The 21,225-nt window shown below is 38.9% G+C and overlaps 1 protein-coding gene across 11 annotated transcripts in view; it reads right to left on the reverse strand.

The window, feature by feature from the left end:
* dlg5a (discs, large homolog 5a (Drosophila)) overlaps positions 1-21,225 on the reverse strand; it is a 225,920-nt gene that overhangs the window by 188,149 nt on the left and 16,546 nt on the right. For all 11 annotated transcript variants that reach the window (XM_073025566.1, XM_073025563.1, XM_073025562.1 and 8 more), the window contains one exon: positions 758-868. In XM_073025566.1, coding sequence (XP_072881667.1) covers positions 758-776 — 19 coding nt within the window. In that variant the 5' untranslated portion in view covers positions 777-868. The remainder of the gene's footprint in view (positions 1-757; positions 869-21,225) is intronic.

The raw sequence follows: 21,225 nt of genomic DNA on the forward strand, positions 1-21,225 counted from the left end.
CCCCAACAGACTCACATGTTGTCTCACCTGGAAGGACTGTTTGGGGCCCTGAATGGTGGTAAGAGAGGTGGTGTAGGGACAGGTGTAGCACTTACGCTTGCAGGGATAAGTACCAGGTGGGAAATCTATGGGGAGGGACGTGTGGAGCAGGCAGTCGCGGAGGGAACAATCCCTGCGAAAAGTGGAGAGGGGTACGGAGGGAAAGATGTGCTTAGTGGTGGGGTCCTGTTGTAGGTGGCAGAAGAGGATAATATGCTGGATCTGGAGGCTGGTGGGGTGGTAGGTGAGGACAAGGGGAACACGGTTCCTGTTGAGGTAATGGGAGGATGGGGTGAGGGCCGAAGTGTCGGAAATGGAGGAGATGCAGATGAGGGCATCATTGATGATGGCAGAAGGAAAACCATGATTTTCAAGAAAGAGGACATTTGAGATGTCCTGGAACGGAAAGCCTCATCCTGGGAGCAGATGCGGTGGAGACGGAGGAACTGGGAATAGGGAATAGCATTTTTACATTTGCCATGGTGGTAAGAGGTAAAGTTGCTGCTTGATTACTTTCTGCTGATCTGTTTTCTTAGTACAGCATTGCCAAAGTTGGCTACCTTCTAGGAGGAGAAGTATAAACACCGAATTTGGATTTAAAGCCTTAAGCCTGAAAATGGAAATGTCAGTGTTTGTTAACTGCAGATCATTTATAGGTGACTTATTGTATAACTCTGTCAAAATTAATGTTCAAAACAGCTTGTGACATAGTACTCACCAACACAATCCTCAGCCATGTTTCTTTTACAACATTCTGCTTGGTCTAGAATGATTCAGCTTGCAACTTTTGAATTTCTGAATACAACAGTAGTGCCAGTCATGCTTCTTCCTATGATGGAATCAAATAACATTGTTATAGTAAAACTGCCAACCAACTTACGTTGAAACCAAGCAAAAAGTAAATCTTTTACTACTCTAGGGTGATAGTTAACATTAGTTTGATCAAGTGATTTACAGTAATCTGAGACACAAGGGACCAAACGAAATTCGTTGTAACAAGACTCATCACAAGATCTAACATGTAAGAATAGTTAATGACTTCCAAAAGAATAAATGTTGTAATGGTTTTGAGGTTTAATGCAAGAGTTAACATGTACAAGAATAAATAAATGATAATGCAGTGTTGGATTTAGGATTTAAATGTAAGAACTTAATGAATGTGAATCTACCAAAAGGCTGGTTAATTAGCCAATATAGACAGTAATGTCAATGTACCTTTAAGTGGTAGTAGGAAATAAGGAGGATAACATCAAGGATCAACTTTATTTACCATATACTTTTACAAGCAATAGGAATCTGTTGTGGTGTGTTGGTCGGGGTGTGGTATGAAACAAAAAACACCATTCACAATTATAAATTATATAAAAGTTGAAGTTATAAAGTAGAATCATGAACTCCTATTTTAAAAATCCACCCTTAACAATCACAGGCATCCTTGTGAACATTAAAACCTGCAACAGAACTGGACATGTAAAGTTCATCATCTGCAGGAACAGCAAGCAGGAAGGCCAAAATCAGAATCAGGTTTAATATCACTGACACATGCCCTGAATTTGTTGTACACAAATGTGAAGGCCAACCGACCAAAGACATCAAAAGAGACCAAACGCTATAATCTGCAAAACACTTGTACTTGTGCAAAAACTATCCTCCCCCCACCCCCTCGGCAACATCCAAGGAATACAGACATCATCCCTCCTCCTGTGGAGTATCCAGCACTGGAGGAGAGAGGAAAGTTGATCACCTCAAGGTTCTAAGCCCCAGCTGTCAACACTTCTTCCCCAGGAGATAGATTCAATACAAGAGGGGCCTGCAGACAAACAAGAAGGAGAAAGGCACGAGGCGGAGAGAAAAGAACATAGGCAGAACAACCCAAAAGGCAACAGGCCTCAGACAACACTACAATGAAAAGACCACGATAGATGTCAGCAACTTCTGCTCCCCCAAAGATGATGCCTCATCAGCTCCAAGATACAGGCAGAAAGGGAAGCAGAGAAGGGAAAATCTCAGTTAGGATTCTGTTGAGGAGGAAACCAACCCATTGCAGCCCAGATCCTTAATGTGGGGACCAGTGCATTGTCCGTTACACCATATCTCCAAATCACTAAGAGCAGTACTGTGCCCAGTGAACGCTAGCATCAGGAGACCGAGAATATTAACTTGGACCAGACATAGTTTGATTCGAACAAAAAGGGAAAACTAGCTGAGCTCCCTAAGCAACACTTCCAGCTTCACAGGGGAAACCATTCCCAAAAGATGATCAGAGCCAGTACACCAGACTGAAACCAAAATTCAAAGTAAATTTATTATCAAAGTACATATGTTACCTTACACTACCCCAAGATCTATTTCCCTGCAGGCATTTATAGTAGAACAAAGAAATACAATAGAATTAATGAAAAATTACAAAGAATAACTAACAACTAATGTGCAAAAGATGATGAGTGATGCAAATACAAAAATAATAATAAATAAATAATTTATTTTTTTACTGCCTCAGCTGCTCAATTCCTCCAGCATTTTGTAGGTATTACATTTGTGTACAGAACCTCGTGTTAAGATATGACATTGTCAAGCCTATTAGGGATCATTCAGGAGTTATAATATTATGGATAGGGTAATTATGGATTAACCAAAATTAAAACCAGTCTTCAGGAAATAAAATCTGTACACAATTTGATTTCTGATATTCTGTGGCTATTGAGGGCAGGACATTCAGAATCAGGTTTAATGTCATCAGCTTATGTTGCGAAATTTGTCATTTTATGGCAGCAGTGCATTGCAATACATAGTAGTCAAACTATAAATTACAATAAGTGTATATAAAAACAAATAAGTAATGCAAAAAGGAATGGAAACAATAATGAGGTGGTATTATCACAAACTAGAGAAAATCCACATATGCTTTAATCCAAGGTAATGTTCATGGTTTCACTGTACATTCAGAAATCTGATGGCGTGGTGAAGAAACCATTCTTTAAGTGTGTGCCTTCAGGCTCCTGTACCTCCTCCCTGATGACAGCAATGAGAAGAGGGTTAGTCCTGACCCATTGAAACTACATAGAGGAAGACAACAGATGAATGACTTGTTATTAGCACATTGTTAAAAGTGCATCCCTGCCACTTCATGTGCAGTTCAGGACAGCTTTGTTTTCTCACTCAACCTTCTACTCTGCCGTATATTCATGGCGCCATTCTTCAATGTTCTAACAAAAGGGACATGTTTTGGGTGTCTGGATTTTGTATTCAGGGGCTTTTGGAACAGACACTGCATTCAACATTCAAAAGGTTCTGCTATTGGGATGTGCTACCATTGAAAATATGTAATTCTATAAATGTATCAGACTATATTCCAAATGATAAAGTTGGTGATCATGGCAAAGAAATTGTAGTTAATTATTTATTGTTATCTTTGTGTCAAATCAGAATAAAAGATCATGTCAGGAGAATGAGATATTCTTGGATTATCTCTCTCCTGAACATTTGCTGTGTGAATAAAGACTATTTTATTTCCCAGATAAAGCTTCTGTGTGGCATAGTTTTTGTCAGACACAACATAGCCTGGGTTTCATAGAGAAACAGCATAGAAGTAACAAACCCAGACCAGCAAGTCCATGCAGACAATCAACCACTCGGCAAAACCAACCCCCGCTTTAAAAAATTATAAACACAAGAGATTCTGCAGATGCTGGAAATCTTGACCAATGCACACAAAGTGCTGAAAGAACTTAGCAAGTCAGGCAGTATCTATGGAGTGGAATAAACAGTTGATGTTTCAGGCAGAGACCCTTCATCAGAATGGGAAAGGAAAGGGGCAAAAGCCAGAATAAAAAGGTGTGTGTGGGGGGGGGGGGGGGGAATTACTGCAGCCAATTAACCCAGCAACACACACACACAATCTTTAGCATGCGGGAGGAAAACAATGTAGTCTGCAGAATAACGTGCAAACTCCACCAAGGATCAGGATTGAACCCATTTATGGATCTGTGAGGCAGTGGCTTCACTAGTTGTACCTCTGTAACACCATTGGTACAGGAAGGTAACTTTCCATTTACTGAGGTCAAAGAGCTAGTAGGTGGACTCTTCCTCGTGATAGATGTTATGTAGAAGAATACTCCACTTCAACTCATCACTTTGTACACCTTGCATCTACAGAACAAGCTGCTGGTTGCCCTCAAATCAGCTCCCAGCAGATGCTGACAGGTGCTTTGAACTACATCATCTATGTGCTGGACAATTAAACAGGGCTGACAGCATATGAAGACCACCTCTACACTTCTAATGGAAACAATACAAGATGCCAGGCTGTGTGACTTCTTCAGCCAACCTACAGCCGGAGCACAGCAACAATTCACCTGACTAAAATGCAAACTCTGCCTCCCGGCATATTTCAGGTTGCAATGCTGGGAAGCCAAGTGCAGACAATTCAAAGGCTTTGTTTGGGAGGACTGCAGTCTAAGGTTCTGCCATTACTGGACACTGATTAAGAGCCCTGCAAACAATTCAAGTGTAACTGTTCAGAGAGCCCTATTGGGGGGGGGGGGGGGGGGGCACCTGTGGTTTGTACATTACCAATGTACTAACTTGACAACACTATGATAGTGTACTGGATTCTACTGTAACAAAGCAATCTTCCTCTCTCACTATACTATGATTGAAGTTTATTTCTAAAATAATAATCAGTGCCAACAGAGAAGATGTGGAACATGGAGCAAGGACGGTACTGAATAGATGATTATCATAGTGTTTCTTTGAATATTGATGGCTTTAATGACCCATTGAAACAAATGCTTAAAACTAATAAGAAGCACTTGAATCTCAACAATTCTGCAGTGGCTCAGTGACTTATTCTGAGTTAAACATAATAATTCAAACTTAAAACAATGGCTGACACTCCAGCAGAGACATGGTACATTGGAAGTGCCATCTTTCAGATATGTTAACTTTAAGGTCTGCCTGCATTTTCAAGTAGATTCATGGTATAATTTCTTAGAAGTGCACAGAAATGACCTCAAACGCCCTTGTCAATATTTAATTCTGATTATCACTTCACCGCTATTTATGGATGTAGCATGCGGAAACTATTTACCATAAATTTTGCAATGCAACTGTGACTATATTTCCAGTTTTTCATTGGCTGCCAAGTGCTTGTGGGAATACAGAGAGAGCAGCGGGAGGTTCTGCAGAAGTGGAAGTCCTTCATTTCAACATGAATAACGTTTGTCAATAAAAACACGGGATCTTTATCTATAGAATTTGTGTCCTCAGCAACAATGAACTTTTATTTCATGATGATCTACATAACTCGGTTCCTTAAGGTTATTATAGCTGGGGTGATAATGGGGATAAGCTTCCACTACCTATTAAGTTCTCAAAAAGCCTCTGACAATGAAGACCAGCTCTTGGTCTCCATGTGTGGCTTAGCCACTACTAAGCCTGGCAGAACCATTTCCACTGACAGAAGGAGCAAAGGCAGGTCACTGGCACCTTGAAACCAGTTATATCTGACAGATGGGGCTCATCAGCCATGGTTGGCAACTCACCTAGAAGAAGGAAAACTCTCATCTCAAACCTTCGCTGCCTTGCAGCTATAACCACTCATGGGGAAGGCTTTCGGAGTAAATTCCAAGGAAAAATTCCCTAAGGTAGTCCTACATTGAGTTCAATGCTGACTGGCAACTCCTGTGACACTGCTGGTACCAAACTGTATCGGTCTCTGCCATTCCTTTGGGTTCATCAGATGTGTGGAGAGAGGTAGTGTGCTCTATGGGCAACATATCATAATGCCCAGGCTTGCATATCTAGACAGCCAGGACACAATATCCACGGTCTTCTCTGAATGACACTCACTCACTTACATGACTCAGACAGAAGGCAAATTCCAAACAGAATTCATGGAAATCACACTGAGTTCTTAAATGGACTAAGTGCAAACTTGAATCTTTACAGCCCACCTCAAAGCATAATACTGCTTTTACCATTTCAAGTACAGTGTAAACATACCCAGTACTGCAAACTCCACATGTATAAGCTTTCATGTCCATTGAAAACTGAACTGCTCAAATCATCAATATCAACTACTTTATAGTGACAGATAGAAGAGAAAAATACATCATACATATAACAACAAAAAATATATAATGATTTTATTTAATAATCTATTGAATATCGTGCAGAATAGGCCCTCCTAGCCCTTTGAACAGCATCATCCAGCAATCCCAATTTAATCTTAGACTAATCACAGGACAGTTTACAATCACCAATTAACCTGCCAACTGGTACATTATTGGACAGTGAGAGGAGACCAGAGCACCCAAAAGAAACCCACGCGGTCACAGAAAGAACATACAAACTCCTTACAGGAAGCGGTGGGAATTGAACCCAGGTCACCAATATTGTAAAATGTTGAGCTAACCACTATGTTATCATGCCTCTTTAGGAGTCTTCCTGAACCAAAGGAAATATTTTACTAATTATGCATCAAAACCATGTCTAAGTTGGAAAATCTCAATCAAGTTACCTCAGGCCCTGTATTGCTTCATCCTGTTCGATCATGAACTGAAACTTAGCTGAAGTTAAGGTGATCAGTTGAATTTAATGCAAACCCCTTTTTCATGAGATAATAAAAACTTGGGAGCAAATGCAGCTCTTTAAAATGAGTGCAGTTTGCTCCATATTGATAACAATTCATTTAAATTATTTATTTCTTATGACACAGGAGGTGGCCATGTGGCCCTTCAACTCTATGTCAGCTCTCAGAATAACCCCAAAATTACCATTCCCCCATTTCCCCACAAACTCTGATTCTTCCTGTAGACACCAATATTGATTTACAATGTCCTACAAAACTAACATCTTTGGAACTTTGGAGGAAATCCACATGGTCTTCAGTATAATGTACTAATATTATACAGATCAAACTCAGGCTAATAGAGCTATGACACAGCTGAACAATTTGCAGCATCACTATACTGTCTTACAAGCTTGAAATCTGCAATACCATAAAATGTAGAATGAATGCGCTTTGGATTCCTGCTATTTCTTCATATCATTGTACACAAAGGTGTGAAATCTTAATCTGTTCAGATAATATCTGCCCAGAGACACACTGTGGCACTTGTGGCAATCTCAGGAAGTTATGTGGTGTAGTTCAAGATTCACCACAGTCCACTTCCTCTACAGAGAGGACTAAAGAGGTGTATGCAGAGACTGCAACATATCTGAGTTGGGTTAACATACTTCCACTTTCTAGTTAAACTTGTAACCAAAAACCACAGAAAAAAAAACTTAAACTCAGTGGCCACTTTATTAGGTACACCTGATTGTTAATACAAGTATTTAATCAACCAATCATGTGGCAGTAACGCAATGGATAAAAGCATGCAGCAGACATGGTCAAGAGGTTCAGATGCAGAAGAGCATCTCTAAATGTACAACACATTGAACCTTGAAGTAGATGGGCTACAGCAGCAGAAGACCATGAACATGCACTCAGTGGACATTTTATTAGGTATTTATGAATACCCAACTTATGATGTGTTATCGAAGTATTTTCAGCCTCAATATACATTTTGATTTTGTCATCATGTGCAGTTCTTCTCAAGTACTGTGCTCCCTATTTTATTTTATTTGGAGATGCAACGTAGAACAGGTTCTTCCATCCCAATGAACCGCACCACCCAGCAACTCGCCTGTTTAAACCTAGCCTAATCACAGGACAACTTTTCATGACCAACTAACCTACCAAACAGGACTATTGGAGGAAAACAGAACAGGCAGAGGAAATCCACCTGATGACAGGAAGGAACATGCAAACTCTTTACAGGTGGCGTCAGAATTGAACTCTGAAATCCGATGCCCTGAACTGTAACAGTGCCACGCTAACCATCATGCTACCACTGTTTGTGAACAACCATATGGAAGCTATGGTCCTCAGCGCTGTTATCGCACACAAGCTATGGTAGCATAGCAGTTAGCATGATAACAGTACGGTTCAGAGTTCAATCCTGGTGCCCTCTTAGGAGTTTGTACATTCTCCCCATGGAATGCATGGGTTTTCTCCAGATGTTCTGGTTTCATCCTTCAGTCCAAAGACGTACAGGTTGTCCCATGATTATGTGTCAAATTCCTGGGCATCAAGATCTCTAAGGATCTAACCTAGTCCCAACATATTGATGTAGTTATAAAGAAGGCAAGACAGCGGCTGTACTTTATTAGGAGTTTGAAGAGATTTGGCATGTCAACAAATACACTCAAAAACATCTATCGGTGTACCATAGAGCATTCTGTTGCCCATTCGCAGCAGGAACTTTCCTCTGATCCTAGTAGTTATGTTGAAATTGTAAACCTTGAAGAAGTCTCTTTGATTAATAAAATCTGATATCCTTGTTATCTTGTATTGAAGAAAACAGGAATAACTGAGATAATACATATTCTGTCAAAATGACAAATTACCACTTTAAATACAGGTGTTCGCCCCCCCCCCTTACAAAGGTAGAGCATTCCTATGAAACTTTTCTTAAGTTGAAATGGCATAAAGCGAAGAACCATTAGTTTATATGAGAAAAGTTTTCGTAAAAGCGAAAATCCTCTTTGTCATGCAAAAACAGGTTACTAATGTAGCTCTTTTGTAAAAGCAAAGTGACGTAAAGCGAACATTCGTGAAGTGGAGGACACCTGTACATCCAATAGAGTCTGCTGCAGCCAAAATACTGGACAAATTGTGCATGATGATACTCTCTGAAAACCATGACAATAAAGCCAAGATTTATTCAGGACCATCAGCAACTGGGACATGCCTTGTTCTCACACCATACCACCAAGGAGAAGGTACTAGAGCCAGAAGGTGAATGCTCAACATTTTAGGAACAACTTCTTCCCTACCACCATCTGATTTCTCTGAACGATACATAAATCCATGTTATTCTACCATGCTACCTTGTTACTCCTCTGTTGCACTGTTTATTTATTTTCTATTGTAACTTATCATATTTTTTATGCATTGCACTGATTTCACAACATATGTCAGTGATAATAAACCTGATTCTGATCAAGCTCTTCAAACAAATGGGGTGCCATGGGCTATTACAGCTCATGAAGTCAGAGTTCAGAGTTTTATCCTGGCCACCATCTGTAAAGAATTTCTACATTCTCCCTGTGACCACGTGGGTTTCCTCTGGGCTCTATCTCTAAATAAATAAAAGTTAAAATAAAAATAAATAAACAATTATATCAACTTAGATGAAAAATAAAAGCATGGCTAATGGTGGAAATCTGACATAACAGAAAATATTGGAAATGTTCAACAGGTCAGGAAGTAAATATGCAAAGAGAAACAAATTTCAAATTGAAGATTAAAGACAAAAAATGAGATAATTCTAAATTGCAGAGAAGGTGGGTAAAAGATGAATAGGACTCTGCTAGAATGGAGCCAGGGTTGCAGTGGGGATAAACTGGATAAGTCATCCAGTCAGGTAGAGAGAGAGAGAGAAAATAAAACAAAAAGCTACAAGGATGAGGTCAATTAGAGCACAAACTCAAAGAACTCTTAAAAGGTGCAAAATGCAGGGTCAAAGGACACGCCAGCATAAAGGACTGTGCTAACGAGAGAAAAACTGAGCCAATATCTGTCTGACGATCTGTTGTTTCCAGATATGGCAAACGGTTAATCATAACCCAGGAAGTGCCAGTAATAGTTTTCAGTGAAGTTTAAGGGTCAGTGACTGCTGAAATCTGGAAATTAACTTGCTTTTTAAGAGATAAGTTGAAGTTTGCATCATTTGGAAAAACAAAACAGGGAAAGCTGCAAAAATAAAAGCATTCTCCAAGTCCCACATGCTTACATGGATATTTATCAGAATCCTATCAACCAATTAGCATGCCTGCTTAATGCCACTAATTTTGAGGTGTTTCAAGGAACAAGGCAGTAAATGTGATCTGAACAGCTTCTTGCACAAATCCAAAGTTCAAAGTAAATTTATTATCAAAGTACATATACATCACCAGATACAACCCTGAGATTTGTTTTCTTATGGGCAAACTCAGTAAATCAGAGAAGGAAGGAAGGAAGGAAAGAAGGACGGAAGGAAGGAAGAAAGGAAAGAGGGAAAGAGGGAAAGAGAGAAAGAGAGAAAGGATAAGCTCCCACAATCTACTACATGCTCCAAATGGCATACACCTCAAATAGCCTCTGACAATCAAGTCCAACTCCTGGCATTCACATGTAGCTACTAAGCCCAGCATAACCATTTCTACCGACAGAAGAAGGGGCAAAGGCAGTTTACTGGTGCCTTAAAATCAGTTGCTTCGGGCAGATGGGGCTCATCAGATATGGTTGGGAGCTCACCTAAGAGAAGGAAAACTCTGATCTCCAACCTTGACTTCCTTGCTCACTTGTGGGGAAGACTGGGGAGTAAACCATGAGGAAAAATCAAAGTCCCTAAGCTGGAGCTGGAGTCCCTAAGGCAGACCTACATTGAGTTCAGCTATGACTGGCAACTCCTGTGAAGCTGCTGGCTTCAAATTATATCGGTCTCTGCCATTCCTTTGGATTCATCAGCTGCATGGAGAGGAGGAGCCTGCTGCACGGGCAACAGCTTGCTCTCCATGCCGTACTGCCCTGGCTTGCTTATATATTGGCTTGCATATCATGTTGTCAGCTGGCATGCAACATCAGAGTAACACCTCGATTGTTTTACATCTGCACACATCACTTGCAACACCACCAGAACATATTTAATGTAGCAAACTGATGATTTTACACGCTGTGACAGAATGCAAGCATTGGTAAAGAAATTAAAATGGGCCAAGAGGTAATAAAACCATAATCTCTGTCATACAGAATCTAATAAGGCCATTTCACATGGGTCACAGCTGTATTGGCCTAATGGGAGAGATTCAAACAATTTTATGGATTTGATAAGCATTGATCTGCATAGCAGTGTGCATCTTTAAATTGTATGCATATTCACACTTGGAATATTATGCTCAGTTCTGGTTGTCTTATTCTTGGAAGTATGTCGCAGCTTTAGAGAGGATGCAGAAGATATTTACCAGAACACTGCCTGGATTAGCCTGGATATTTTATGAGGATAGGTTAAGCAAATGGGGCTTTTCTCTTTGGAGTGAAGGAGGATGACAGATACTTGATAGAGGTGAACAAGATAATGAAATGGATAGATCACAGGACTAGCCAGTGACATTTTCCCAGGACAGAAATGCTTATATGAGGGGGCATAATTTTAAGGTGATTAGAAGAGAGTATAGGAGGGGATGTTAGGAGTAATTTTATTTTACAGAGAGTAGTGAGTGGTGGTAGAAGCAAATATATATGGGACATTTAAAAGACTCTTAGAGAGCCACATGGATGAAAGAATAATAGCAGGCTATGTAGGAGGAAAGGGCTATATCATGGCTTCCCAACCTCTGTTATGCAATGGACCAATAGACTCAAGGTTGGGAACCGCAAGGTTAGACTTATATTAGAATAGGTTATAAGGTCGAGAAGGCAGGTATATGGGGTTGAGTGGGATCCGGGATCAGCCATGATGGAACGGCGGAGCAGACTCGATGGACTGAATGGTCTAACTTCTGGGGCCGAAGGCCCTCTACTGTAATGTAATATTCTATGTTCTATATTCATAAAGTAAATGTTGTCCCATATTTTAAATATTTTGGAACTATCAATATTGAAACCTATGTAACCAGGTTGAAACTGCACAACTCTTTGCTCACTTGTTTGAAAGAAACAAACAAATGAATACAAATTCACATATGACAGAGTCCATTTGTAAATTAGGAAATCTTATATGCAGTTGACACATAATTATTCCTCTTTATTCTACTACACTAGGTATAATAAAAGTAAAATAATCCCGACCTTTAAGCAATACTTTCCTATGTTAGCAAACAGAAACTACAATTTGTGTAACTATCGCACACTTCAGCAATTTCAACTCCTTTAATTACTGCAAGTCAAAGCAGTGTGCAATAGTACAAAAACATTGTTTTGGTGAATACGTCATAGTCAAATTAACACAATTACCACTCTCTCTCAGGAACTCTCTCTGGCTATCCATTCCATAGGATGATGATGGTTCCTTTCATTCAGTTAGTGGGGTTTGTTGTGTGCATCCTGGAGTGTCAGCAGGGGCAGAAGCTCTATTGTGGTGCTTCCTGTGCCTTTCCTCTGTTGTCTCTATGAGCTTGTTCTCAGCAGTGTCCACACCTTTTCTGATGGCGTCCCTCCACTGTGAGCGATCTTGAGCCAGATCCTCCCATGCTGATGAGGCAATGTCAGCTTTCTTGAGGCTCCTGTGCAAAACATCCTTGTACCATAGTTGCTGGCCTCCTCATTTTCGGCTACCATTGGACAGCTGGCCGTACAAAACGTCCTTGCCCAGCACAGTTGGGCTGACATCACCAAGGTTGAAACTGCTGGCATTCCGGCTTGAGAGAAGACCTCGGTATTGGAGACCTTGTCTTACCAGGTGATCTTCATCAGAGAACATAGGTGACGCTGCTGCAGTTGGTCAAGCTGGCGTAAGTGACTCTGATATGGGCACCACGTCTCACATGCGTATAACAAGGCTGATATGACAACGGCCCTGTATACCTTGCGCTTGGTGGCCAACCTGATGTTACCACTATCTGGTCACACTAAATATGATGTGGTACTTGCTCATATCTACTTGACTGCAGTATTTAAAAATACATTTAGTCTATGCCACTTTCCTCAAGGCTACAGTTATTGTGTTAGGAAATGGCTGCACACAGTGTCACTACTAATCCTGGAATATGATGGGATAATCTGTGTGTCACTGATGTTGTAAAAGAGAGTCCACCTTTCACATTGCTGTTTACAGTCACACTGAACATAAAGTGTTCAGGCAATTTAAATAACTGGCAAAACAACATTTTGAAGGATTTTAGATTTCTGGAGGTTTGATCCACCTTCTTTCTCCTCTTGGAAACTGGATCACTTGAGCACTTAAGTACTCAAGTCTTATTGGTTTTATTGTTCAATTGCACTAAGGATGTCAGTTAATTGTTAATTCACACCAGGCGTTAATCCATGATGCCTGCATCCTGCTATGGCAGCTAAACTGAGGTAATGCTACATTTGGCTGGTCAGCAATTTAACAAAAATTTGGTTTAATGCATAAAAGAACAGGAGAGTGCTGTGGCTATGCAGAAACACTGCATTGAAAGAATTGCAGTGAAAATGTTATTTTTTATGTCTGTTTCTACTAGAAAAATTAACTTGGTAGCAAGATAAATAGCTATATTGGTTTGTTTATATAATTGCCAAAAATAGCCCAAGTCCAATTCAGGAATGTTACACTAGCTGTTCTACATATGTTCAACCAGAGCCTTCAATACAACAAAATCTGCAGATGCTGGAAATTCAAAGCAGCAAACACAAAGTGCTGAAGGATCTCAGCAGATCAGGCAGCATCTATGATAAAGAACAAACGGTCGACGTTTTGGGCTAAGGCCCTTCATCCAGATGGGAAAGAAAAAGGAGAATCAGAGTAAGAAGGTGGGGGGAGGGGAGGAAGAAGTACAAGGTGGCAGGTGAAAGGTGAAACCAGGAGAGTGGGAGGGGTAAAGTATAGATCTAGGACATTGATTGGTGAAAAGGATAAAGGGCTGGAGAAGGGGGAGTCTGATAGGAGAGGACAGAAGACCATGGAAGAAAGGGAAGGGGAAGGAGCACCAGAGGGAGGTGATGGGCAGGTAAGGAGATAATGTGAGAGAGGGAAACAGAAATGGGGAATGGTGAAGGAGAAAGGCGGTCAATTACCAGAAGTTTGAGAATCCAACGTTCATGCCATCAGGTTGGAGGCTACCCAGATAGAATACAAGGTGCTGCTCCTCCAACATAAGTGTAGTCTCATCATGACAGTAGAGAGACTGACAGCTCTCCAAAATATGACTCACAGATCTCGGCACGATAAATGCAAATCTGTCATTTTTATAGTAATATATCAGAACACTACACAATGAGCTTTTAAATGAATAGCCTGAAGGCCCAGTCAATGCACATAGACATATGCCTCTGTAGTTACTTCCTAATGTGGTAAGTACATTATCAGCCTGAGATTTAAAAAATGACAATTGCCCTGGGTGTGTATAGTTGGTTATCACAAAGAAATTGCACATGAGACGAGTAAAATGTTTAAGAGCAGCAATAGTTTGTTAGTACTTCAATCAAGACAACACCAAGGTCAAGCTAGTACAGAGTTGAACAAATTCTATGCATTTCACAGAATTATACTTTATCAAAATCTGACTAAACATTTCAGGATCCAAATTCTAATATAACAGATTAGAAAATTAAGCAATAGACATCGCAAATTTTAAAATGTAACTTTACACTTTGTGATTAAATTAGAATTATTTGGGGAAGCAGACTATCCAGTGGCAAATTATGTCATGTGTTAACTGTTAGCTATCCACTTCTTTGTTCTTTTCCCATAGTTCTGAAAAATATAATTTCAATTCCATTTTTCAAAGTTCCTCCCAACTGTGGTTCAAGCATCACTTTTGGAAACATACAGTAACAATTTCTTGTGCAAATATCATTTTTCTCATGTCTCTGGCTTTTCAGCTAATTATATCTATTGCTTTCTGTCATCAATATTTCTGCCAAAAGAACATTTCATTCCTTTTCATTTCAGCAAAACCACTGCAATTTTGAACATGCAAATAACTAACTATAACAACAGCCCAAGCTTCCATAACTGTTCCACCCTGAGCACCATTCAAGGCATTCTCACCTTCAAAGTTTCAATATCCTTCCCAAAATGACCATAATTGGACATAACACTTTAGTTCTCTATTACCCACTAACTTCCCATGGGAATGGGGGAATAAGCAATAAATGCAGGCTTTGCCTGCAATGTCCAGGTCATAATGCTACACAGACAGAAATAAAAATCACCATAGATTTTATAGGTATGCATTTCGAGTATTGACAGTATATATTGGATTGTAAAGCAAAAACTAGTTGCCATAGTGATATGCAAGATGCTCAGGGACGTGAAGCCGCCAACAGGGTACACAAATGGTACGTTGTGTCAGCTGCAATGAACAAGATTTTATTGTAGCACTAGAAGTGCAGAAATTACACTGAGAGTAATTAGGCAGCTTGCCATGGTTACCATTGCCTCCAGATGACATTGAGAACAAGTGCACAATGGCTTCATTTCTTCTTTCAGTACCAATGCAGCAAAGCAATGCCAGTCAAGTTATCTGAACTACAGGGAATAAATATTGTAATTTAAGTAGTTACTACATTGTTAGACAATTGCTGAAACGACTAATACCATCACCCACAAGAATTAAAAATACAATGACTGGTATAATTCTGATTATTGATTTGCAATTTCAACATGTATACAAAATTAGAATGCAAAATTCATAATTAATTTAATAATTGTGATTGTTCAATGTCTGAATTAATGAAAAGAAATTGAAATGCTAAACTTAAAAAATTTCCTCATACACCAAATACACATCAGTTCAGTTCCCGAGTTCTGTTTTATTTCCCCATAATCCACTCAACTCTTGAATGTACTTTGGTAACCAAACTTTTGAGAAAGGTCATCTGACCCATTGGTTCAGCGGTGGAACCAGTTGTTCCACTACAGCTGAGAAACTCTGAAGCAAAAGAAACTGTAGCTCCAGCAAGTAATGCACAAACTGGTATAACATTGAAACATTGCAATAGGGGTGTGTAAAACCTGAACAATTGTAGATTTAGCAACACCCTCATTTTATATAGATTTTAACATAGAATAGCTTAACCACCTAAACAGAACTTACTAAACAGAATTAACAATCAAATACACTCCCCTGCAAGTAAACTTTGCCAGGACTAGGCTGTAAAAGTCAGACTGAAAGAATGTCCATTTGACTTTCTGGTACAAATAATATATTCAATTTCTCACATTCATTGCTGAAACTGTGAAATAATTGAAAATTAAGCTTCCAACTTCCATAAAGACAACCTATCTGATATGTACCAGCAGCCATACTTGATTGACATGTGAAAACTGCCAGGAAGCTGAACATATAAAGCATATTCTATTTTAAAAATAAGTCTGAAAGTATAACATTAATCAAACAAAACCCTGTGTTAAGCCTTTGGCACTTGCTAAAATATAAAATCATTTCAGTTTTTATTGTCACATAAAGATAAACTAATAATTCAAGTCTGTCATCCTCATGCTATTAATATCTCCTTCCACAAAATGAAAACCAAAGTTAATGAATAACAATGCTGCTTACTAATATATAGTGAATTAGGATCAGTAACAGCTCGTGTTAGATAATCCATAAGAGACTGACAAAACCTTCTATATTTAAGGCAATAGATGGATTGTATATGGTAAGCTACCTATGCTTCAATTCTAGAATCAGTACATCTCAACGTATGTATTGGCATTAATTTGTACCATGTCATGAGGCTGCAGACAATATATATACCTGTGAGAATATTGGAATTAGGTTAACAGCACTGCTCTGAACTGCACTGGGGTATTTGGTTCAGAGTGCTATGCAATAATGAAAACCCTTCTCACCTCTAACCATCTCCATAAAGACAACGGCATAATAACAAAGACCATTCCTAATCTCAAATGAAAGGTACAGGCTGCCTTATGTTATGGAGGGGTTGCTTTCTAAGAAAATAGTCTATTTTGTGATTTTCTTTTATGCAAACCCCTTTGTCCCAATTGAATCCCATGTTATAAGTGGAGATGCTGTTGAGTTTTTCCAGTGCAGTCTGTAATTAATTGAATTCTGATTGTATTGTAGGCAGAGGAGAAAGGGCTGCCTTTTTAATTCATTAGAAGTGAATGTTAATTTGTTTGATAAAGTAGCATTGTATAAAAAAGGATATCACCTTGGCAATTTCCAAAGAAAATCCCTTAATTGGCCCGCCACTAAGAACTGGCAGCCTACGATTATTGTCCTGGATAAATTAGCTCAGATATCATGTGCATTTTTTGTTATTTTCTACCCCCCACCCCCCCGCCCACACATATACCGCATCACAGCAAATTCTTATGCCATACCTCAAAGCTTTTGGGAGTGATCTGTGGATTCTGTAAAAGTTAATTTCTGCTGCCCGAACTACCATAACATGAGGATACAGTTACCTATTAAGACTGACAATTCTCTGTTACATGTACAGGTATTTCACCTTTCCCCTTGTCAGTTACAGGGGAAACATCCAGCAGTGAAGAGACCAAGTAGCTAGTTACCATGAAGACCTCTCAAAGACAGTAAACACAGGAAATGTAAAGCATAAATAGCTAACTTTCTAAAGCACTTTATACAGTGCAGAATGAAGAGTGAATGATTAATTTTGAAACTGAAAATGAAACTTTTTAAAACGATTAACTAATTTCACATTGCACTCTGTAAAATAAGCTGATAACTTGACAATCCTTGCTACCTAAGATTCATTTATTAGGACCAGAGAAGGTGTAAAGCACTTAGTGCACCATTAAATCTTATACTTTCTACAACATTATCACCTATACCAGAATGCATCACTGGCAGGACTGTCTGAATTCCCCTATTGGACTGATGTACTAACTGTTGCACTAATTTCATAATGTAACAACATACTATACCTCATCATAAATGGCAGGAGCACACCACTTCATGAATGCCATGAGGTACAATAGTCACCTCAGAACTCACAGAACTGAAGTGAGAGCAAGTCATCCTCGACCCTAGGAAGATAGCTCAAAACAGATCCATCTTTCTAATTTTAAAATCATGCCTCCTAGACAAGTGAAATGCAGTTCCGCAGAAACATGTTAATCTCTGCTACTTTATTCAAAATACCATTGCTGATCTGTACATAATACAGAGAGGCGAACAACTTCAACTATAAATGCCTTTACAATCCAGCACAACCAGATCTTTAACCAAGAGCCATGCAAGGTGCTTCCACTAAATGATGATTATAATTCTTACAACTTTCCTATGCGCTCATACCTTGGGGTCATTATCAGGCTGGCCAGACTGAGACAAAGCAAATTAATTCCACAGCCTCCATGGTTTACAGAAATTAGTTATCCAATGTCTTAAATATTAAGCACAGCTAACGTGAAAAAAATGTCCAATACACTCAACAGACTGTTTCTGTAATTCTTAATCAAATTCACTTAGTCAGATATGTCCTGGTTTCTATGCATCAAACACACAAGTATTTCATTTCCCTGTACACATTTGCACTTCGAGAGTTCTCTTGTTCTGAAACTAGAATATTAGATGGACTCTTGACCTAACAACCTACTTCATTATGATCTTACACCTTATTGTCGAACTGCACTGCACTTTCACTGTAGCTGTTACACTTTATTCTGCATTTTGTCTTTACCTTTTTCCAGCTCAATGCATTGTGTAATGATTTGATCTGTATGAATAGTACCTCAATACACATGACTTTAATAAGCCAATTCCAATTAGACCATAAGACAAAGGAGCTGAACTAGACCACTCAGCTCATTGAATCTCCTCCATCAGTCCATCATGGCTGGTTTATTATCCTTCTCAACCAACTCTCCTGTCCTCTCCCCATAACCTTTGAAGCCCTTACTAATCAAGAACGAATCAACCTCGGCTTTAAATATAACTAATCTACTGGCCTCCAATTCCTACCATGGACTTAATCAAATCACATAGATTGCTGCAGTATTTTGGATATGATTAATGTGCTGTACTAATCTGACAGTGCAACATGAAAATTCATTTTGAACCATAAAGTGGACACAATACATTAATCACACCGGTGTATTTCATCAATCCTTCATGACATTTGATCAAAAGAATTGCTAAGATTCTGGATGACGAACAAGCTAAAATTGCTCAGATTTATCTTTCAAATGTAATACACAAGAACTTTTCACTATTACAAAATAAAAGCCCATCTGTGAACACATATATATAATTAACCTTTACCATTCTTAATTTTTAAACAATAATTTTGAGTGGATTAACACAAAATGAAACTCTGAATGCAAGTCTTATGGTTTTGTTAACATCTGCTAATACAGTAAGTCATACTTGATTATTGTTCCAACTGAAAACAAAATAACATAAGGTTGCTTTTTCACAACAAAACACTTTTTTAATAAAAGTGAAATACATCAGTGGGTCTTATGCACATATCTAGGCTGAGGTGAGCAAGGTTGAGACATTTCCTCCCTTGAGTGACATTTGAGCCTCTCAAAAGTCCAACCCTACATCCCCATCATTTGTGGTGGAATCGGGTAAGGCCAGACAATAGCTGGTAAAGCTGTATAGACTAATCCGCTGTACAGTGGATGCAATGGATTGCAGAAGCATTGACAAACTCCAACCATACCATCGACTTCAGAGGACAACAAAGGCAGGAGGTCATCAACTTTCTATGCTCTGCTTGGAGCTAAGGTGCCCAAGTAAGAATGACAATTGAACAAGATGGAATTTTATAATAGTCGAGCAATTTTGGAAAATAGCTTTTTATCTAAATTGCATATTTAAATTATTTTACATTCACAAACTGCCATGGTGAGACTCAAACATGAAAATATGGGTCAGTGGTTCCAAATCTTGATGTAAGCTCAGTAACTTAACCGCTATATCACCAGACCATAAGTCTATGGTACTGGATGAAACCTGATGAACCCAACATATTATATTAGTCACAATACTCAGTAACACCCCAAACTAAGCATAATTAACACCACATATATTTAATAGATAATAGCTTCATTTACAAGTCTTTGCAGTCCAATCTGTATATAACAATTTATTCATCATTTAGTCAACTTATTGTTAATTTCCACTGATAGAAAGGATTTGGTTAAAGAACAGAGAAGGGGACATCCAGAAAACACCAACTATAGAAAATAAAAACTCTCTCCTTCATGTTCTCGACACTTATTGTGCAGATCTGTATGATGGCAGCAAATAAACCTGACTCTCCACCCTTATTCTTTCACTTTGCTTTTATAGATATTGCAAATTCTATTTTTCATCCTTCCAACTCACACTTCACGTAAAAATGACGAAAAAAAACAATGATGAAGGGAGTGGATGACAAGGGAGAAAAAAAAACATTGCTGGACTACAAAAATATATGGAGCAAATCAATAATTATACAGATTTCAATAAATGTGTGCCAATATCAGAGGAGACCTTAAAGGAGGTTTTCACTACCTCAAGCTAAAAGTTGTTTTGCTAGTGGCTAGCTGTGAACAGGGTAGTTTTCTGATTCCAGTGCATTAGAAAAAGCCACAAGGAAGCAAATTTCCCATTCTATAAGACAGATTGAAAGACTTGCAATTAGAGCACACTCAGAAGCACCCAAGGCAACATTAATTACAGTAACTATGTAATCAGTGCAGATGGAAAGATTTGGCATTTGAATTAATGCATTCAGGTGGAATTCAGCAAACAAGATGTTTATTTAACATTCACTAGACAGCGATTAGTGCTCCAGTCTCATAAATAAAATTTGGTAAAAATCAGGCTTCTGAAACTATGTGACACAGATAATGTATTACTCTGAGAGATGAAGATTTTTTGTAATCATGATGTAGATAATTCCACAATCAAATATGGAAAGAACAGATACCAGTTAAATAATATACAGCCCAACTGTGTAATTGGGGAATTTTCTTGCTAAACTCTGCCAATGCTACAATACATTAAGTCACATTCCCATCACTGATCTCCGTGACAGTTACCCATATCACTGTAGAAGGCAAGAAAAAGAGATTTACCACGACTCCTGTTTTCAATTGCTACTGACTATGCACGGAAAGCTCACATCTGTGGCTTTTGGCAAAGACGAGGTTCGACTTGGCTGAGATGGTCTGCGTGACTGGTTTGCCTGCTGACCTCACAAATGAAGAACGGCCATTTGGCAAACTATAAGACGACTACCAGTGACTTCAGAATCCTACAAGTGAACAAGTTAAAATATAAAATATATGGATAGACAGAATATCATCATACTGGCATTGAGAAGTAAATTAATGGCATATGTTTCTCACATGGAAGAAAAAACATGGAAAATATTTACTTTTGATTGATCATTCATGTATAAAGTGGAGAAAATATGGACATTTTAAGGGATGTAGTCAAAGACCAGTTGAGAACAAAAAATCCATTTGTTGA

Source organism: Hemitrygon akajei, chromosome 21 (genome assembly GCF_048418815.1).
Source record: "Hemitrygon akajei chromosome 21, sHemAka1.3, whole genome shotgun sequence".
Lineage (NCBI taxonomy): Eukaryota > Metazoa > Chordata > Chondrichthyes > Myliobatiformes > Dasyatidae > Hemitrygon > Hemitrygon akajei.